The following is a 6,000-nucleotide window of genomic DNA, read 5'->3' on the forward strand; positions in this document are numbered from 1 at the left end:
TTGAAAGAACAAATCAATTTGGGGATAACTGACAGCATGAAAGTATTGAATCTTCCAATTCATGAACATGGTATGTATCTCAGTCTTCAATTTCTCTCAGCAGTGTTTTTTAGTTTTCAGTGTAGAGGTCTTGCCATTTTTGTTAATTTATTTTCAAGAATTTTATGTTTTTTGTACTAATGTAAATGGAATTTTTAAAAATTTCAACTTTTTGCTGCTGATATCTAAATAACAATTGATACTTGCATAAACTCATTGTATTCTAGCTAAACTCACTTATTAGTTCTAGTAATTGCTTTGTAGATTTCTTAGGATTTGATTTTGTATAGAAAAATCATCTATAAATAGCCAGAGTTTTACTACTTCCTTTCTGATCTTTATGCCTTTTGTTTCTTTTGTTGCCTTATTGCAATGGCTAGGACTGCCGATGCAATCATAGAGATGGGAGAGTGGGCACCTTTGTCCTGTTTCCTCTCTTGCAGGGAAAGTATTCAATATTTACTATTAATCACAGTAGCTATAGGTTTTTTATAGATGCCCTTTAGCAAATTGAGGTTTTTCCAGTTTGAGGGTTTTTGTTGTTGTTGCTATTGCTGTTGTTGAGACAGGGTCTTGCTCTATCACCCAGGTTGGAGTTCTGTGGCACCATGTTGGCAGTCTCAACCTCCCTGGCTCAAGTGATCCTCCCACCTAAGCCTCCTGAGTAGGTGGGACTACAGGTGTGTGCCACCACACCCAGCTAGTTTTTTGTATTTTCTTGTAGAAATGGGGGCGTTTTGGCCCTGTTTCCCAGGCTGGTCTCCAACTCTTAGGCTCACGCAGTCTTCCTGCTTTGGCCTTCCAAAGTGCTGGGATTACAGGCGATAGCCACTGCGCCTGGCCCAGTCTGAGTTTTTGTCACGATGTGTGTTGACTTTTGTGAGATGTATTTTCTGCATCTATTGAGATAAAAGTTTTTTGTCCTTTATTTCTTAATATATTGAATTGTACTGACTGATTTTTGAGTATTAAATTATTGTTACACTCTTGGGATAAACCCTACTTGATCATGACCCTACTTGGTCTTTTAATCTATAGCTGAATTCAGTGGCCGTGATGACTATGGGTCTGTCTGTCCTCTTCCCATTTCTCTTCTGTTTCCTTCTTTTTAAAAATTTATTTTGATAGTGGCTTTATCGATGTTAGTTTTAGGGCTATGCTGGCTGCATCAAACAAATTGGGAAAGGTTCTCTCCTCTATTTTCTGAAGTTATTTTAAGTTCGGTATTATTTTTTCCTGAAGAATATTTTTGACCTAAAACTTTGAACCAGCATTTCAGGGTAGATGTGGCATAATGAGGTAATAATTGGCATAACTAGGTAAGCAGGACTCCTTACTCTTTATCTATTTATGTTTTTTGATTTTTTCTTTCTTCCTTCTGACAACTTATCCCCTAACTACTTCAAGAAGCATCCCTTCTGCTACCTTGGTCTAAGGGGCAGGGCCTCATAAATTTGGCCCTACTTTTGGTGTACAGAGGTGCACATGAAGGGTGAAGGGCAAACTGCACCTGTCAAAGTCCAGCCTTTTTACAAGTATCAGCTCGGATGCCCAAAGAAAACTTCCCAGATCTCCTAATGAGAATGAACATCTCCCTCACTGTGCATATATGTGTATATATATATATATGAATTTTTTTTCCTCAGAGCAACTCTCTCTTAGCCAGTGACACTTTCCTGGGAGGATTTTCCTGGCAATCCTCATCCAGAGCTCTAGTCTTGACTGTCATTCTGTGAGCATGTGACCTTTGTATGTGACCTCTTCTCTGAGGACCTTATAACCTTCCTGAGTCCATTGTGGGACCTGGAATATGTTTGAGACTACGCTGGCATTTCATGGTTCTCTCTTTCTAAAAACTTCTTGTTAACAGGGATTAGGTTTGAGTAGAATGTTTCATTTCACTGATGAACATGACAGTGAGCTAGCCCATAGGAGGCATGGTGTGCAAATGACTGAACTCTAAGTAAATACCTGAACACATGCTCACTGGCCCATGACTTCGTGTGTTTTCTCCCCTGTTCAACTCCAGCATGATGGTTCCCGGCAATGCGGCGGGGGTGGCCAAGCAGTTCCTACGCTGCATCTTCCATCAGTTGGCCCCCAACGGCATCTTCCCGCAGCTGTTCCAAAGCACCATCAAAGGTAATTCATCCACTGAGAATCCAGACACCACAAATTTGCCTCATCCCAGACACCCAAACACTAAATCTGATTGTTGACTTTCCAGATGGGACTTTTTTACGGACCTTAGCCTCATCTCTGATGGACTTCAACGAGCTGAGCTCCATCGCAGCTCTCAGTCAGCTCCTAGAGGTGGGTTTCCTTTAGTAACACCCTAAGCCCCAGCTGAAACTTTAAGCCCCAGCACAACTGTGGGTGTTTCTTTGAGTCATACCATAGGGTACTGCTAAGGAAGGATTTCAGTGTTACTTACTTTAAAAATGAAATCTAAAATTTTTAAATTAAAAATTTATATTAAATTTCAAGCTAAGGGCTGAGTGCAGTGGCTCATGCCTATAATTCCAGCACTTTGGGAGGCTGAGGCAGGAGGATTGTTCGAGGCCAGGGGTTCAAGACCAGCCTGTGCAACATAGCAAGACCCCCATCTCTACAAAATAAAAATAAAAAAAATTAACTGACATGGTGGCACATGCCTGCAGTCCCAGCTGCTCAGGAGATGGAGGGGAAGGATCACTTAAACTCAGGAGTTGGGGCTGCAGTGAGCTGTGATGGCTACACTATGCTCCAAGTTGGGCAACAGAGCGAGACCCCAACTCAAAAGAAAATAATAGAAAATGCTAAAATTGAAATAATTTAAATTTTAAAAATTAACATAATTTAAATTTTAAAGTTAATTAAGAGATAGAATTGCATAGAAAAGTGTCAGTTGGACATTGCTGCTTTGCGTGGATTTACTCTTCATTGAAAACTTCTCCATACCCTCAGCTAAGTCATGACCTTGCCTCCACAGAACAACCTGGTTTTCCAAGGGCAGAGTGGTGGGTGGAGCTATGGGTGTTGGATCAAGAGACTTCGGTTCGAGTCTCAGCGCTGCTGCAGGTCAGCTCTCGGGGTTTGCTTGCGGGAGCTGCTCACTGCTAGAAAAAAGCTACAGCTCCTGTAATTCTACACTCAGTCTTTGTGCTGGGGATTATTTCCAGTGAGCATCATTCATTGTTTTCTTAGCACCGAACCACACCAGTTGTAGACCCTTGGAAGCTGTTTCCTATTTCTTGCTCACATTTCACCTCTCACCAATTTTCCCCCTTAAGTTTGTCTGAATGATTTTTCTCGGTATCCCTCCAGTCTATCACAGGGATTGGCCTATGTAGTAGGCACTGAACATGTTTATAGCCTGAGGATGTGACTTTTAAACTGACCTTCACCAAATAGCGCTATGCATTCCCGTGCTCTTTCAGCAGTTGATTGCCTATGCTTTTGTGTTTTTAGGGTCTAAATAACAAAAAGAATTTACCAGCAGGGGGCGCTATGATACGCTGTTTGGAAAACATTGCAACCTTCATGGAAGCTTTGCCTATGGATTCTCCTAGTAGCCTGTGGACCACAATCAGCAACCAGTTTCAGACATTTTTTGCCAAGCTGCCTTGTGTTTTACCTCTGAAGGTAAGCTGAGCCGAAGATTTCATTGTCAATTAATTTCTTACCATTTTCAGACCATTTGTTTACAAGCAGCAGTCTTGGGTGATTTAATGTATGGCAAAGGACAATGAGGAAACTCCATCAGCCACGGAGTGAGGAGGCTTATTTGGGTTGTTCTGTCTTCTCTTAGAGAATGACAGGAATGTGGAGCGAGCATTTTGCTCACTGATTATGAATATGCATGTTTCCAGTTGATTTGGGAAAAAAAAAAAAAAAAAAAACAGCCAGGAAGACATGAGTAGATTGTGTTTATCTGGCAATTTTTCTCTGGTAGATATTAAATAAGTAAATAAATAGTTTTGTCCAAAAGCAGCCCAGACTTACAACATAAAGTTTCCATTTTAGAGAATGATCTAAAGGGAAATGATTGCTGTGTTTGTGAATGACGATATTTCTGCTTGACTGTTACACCCTACACCATACCATCTCCCAAGAATATACACACACACAATTACCTACCTGGAAATCTGGTGGCCCAAGGATCATTGACAACTTGAGCTCAGTAAATGCAAATAAGAAGCCAATACTGTTAAAGCTGGAAGAAATCTATAAAGATCATCCTTTCCAATGCCCCTGTTTTCTAAATGAATTCTGCAAATTCAGAGAGGCGGTGTAGCTTCTGGAAACAATGCAGTGGTGGCAATGTGAGGATTAGAACTGAGGTTTTCTGACTTACTCCAGTGCTCATTTCACTAACAGACTCTTCTTGCCCTTCTACAGCAGGGGGGAGTTGAGGACATTCATGTCTCTAGAGTAGGGGGCAGGGTGGTGGCTGGCAGTGGCGTTGCTGGCTTTGAACCTGACCTGCTCCATGAGGTTTTTTGTGCTTTCTCTATGCAGATTACAGAAGCATTTAACTGGCAACAAAATGAATCAGGCAGGGCATAGTGGCTCATGCCTGTAATCCTAACACTTTGAGAGGCAGAGGTAGGAGGATTGCTTGAACCCAGGAGTTTGAGACCAGTCTGGGGAACATGGCAAGACCTCGTCTCTATGAAAGATTTAAAAAAAAAACATAGGCTAGGCAATATAGTGCAACTCTGTCTCTTAAAAAAAATTAGCTGGGCATGGTGGCGTGCACCTGTAGTCCCAGCTACTTGGGAGGCTGAAGTGGGCTCATTGTTTGAGCCCAGGAGGTTGAGGCTGCAGTGAGCCATAATTGCACCACTGCACTCTAGCCTGGACGACAGAGAGAGACTGTGTCTCAAAAATAAATAAACAAATAGAAAATATTTTAAAAATTAGCCAGGCATGATGGCGTGTACCTGTTGTCCCAGCTACTTGGGAGGCTGAGGTGGGAAGATTGCTTGAGCCCGGGAAGTTGAGGTTGTAATGAGCCATATTTGTGCCACGGCACTCCAGCCTGGGCAACAGAGTGAGATCTTGTCTCAAAAATATAAAATAAAATAAAAATAAAGTGCATTTCCCGTAGACAGAAAAACAAAAGGATCAGGTTACGTATTAGTAGCTCCACTTCTGAAATGAGTACTATGTATACATAAGATACTTGACAAAGATCAGCCACCTGTGATAATACATTTTTCCAAATAGGGAGATACTACTAATAGGTCTGCAAGGGATAATGCAGGGACCCTTAGCTCAGCGTGTGCTGCTGTGAGTTTGGAGTTACTGTGAGAAGCAGGAGTACAGAGGAGGGATCTTTACCACCTCTTACATTCTATGATCCTTGTTTGCCCACAGATCTGGAGTAGCTGAATAAATCCAAGCAAGAAGGGTTAGTACTTTGAAACTGTGTATGTGTATAGCTACTGTACATCAACACACAGGAAATTGAGTGCACAAATTTTAAGCACATGGAGCCTCCTAGGACCCGAGAACCAATCAGGGCTTCACTGCTAAAGAGCCACACACGCTCAGAGAAGGGATGGGATGAGGTATGGCAATTTTTTTTTTTTTTTTTTTTGAGGCGGAGTCTCGCTCTGTGGCCTGGACTGGAGTGCAGTGGCCAGATCTCAGCTCACTGCAAGCTCCGCCTCCCGGGTTCACGCCATTCTCCTGCCTCAGCCTCCCAAGTAGCTAGGACTACAGGCGCCCGCCACCTCGCCCGGCTACTTCTTTTGTATTTTAGTAGAGACGGAGTTTCACCGTGTTAGCCAGGATGGTCTCGATCTCCTGACCTCGTGATCCGCCCGTCTCGGCCTCCCAAAGTGCTGGGATTACAGGCTTGAGCCACCGCGCCCGGCCTTTTTTTTTTTTTTTTTTTGAGACGGAGTCTCGCTCTGTCACCCAGGCTGGAGTGCAGTGGCGCGATCTCGGCTCACTGCAAGGTCTGCCTCCCAG

The 6,000-nt window shown here is 42.8% G+C and overlaps 1 protein-coding gene across 1 annotated transcript in view; it reads left to right on the top strand.

The window, feature by feature from the left end:
* Window positions 1-6,000, top strand: part of UNC79 (unc-79 subunit of NALCN channel complex) — a 251,871-nt gene that overhangs the window by 192,600 nt on the left and 53,271 nt on the right. The window contains exons 36-38 of the mRNA XM_017857864.1: window positions 2,069-2,181; window positions 2,267-2,352; window positions 3,490-3,663. Coding sequence (XP_017713353.1) covers window positions 2,069-2,181; window positions 2,267-2,352; window positions 3,490-3,663 — 373 coding nt within the window. The remainder of the gene's footprint in view (window positions 1-2,068; window positions 2,182-2,266; window positions 2,353-3,489; window positions 3,664-6,000) is intronic.

Source organism: Rhinopithecus bieti, unplaced genomic scaffold (genome assembly GCF_001698545.2).
Source record: "Rhinopithecus bieti isolate Rb0 unplaced genomic scaffold, ASM169854v2 scaffold_41913, whole genome shotgun sequence".
Classification (NCBI taxonomy): Eukaryota; Metazoa; Chordata; class Mammalia; order Primates; family Cercopithecidae; genus Rhinopithecus; species Rhinopithecus bieti.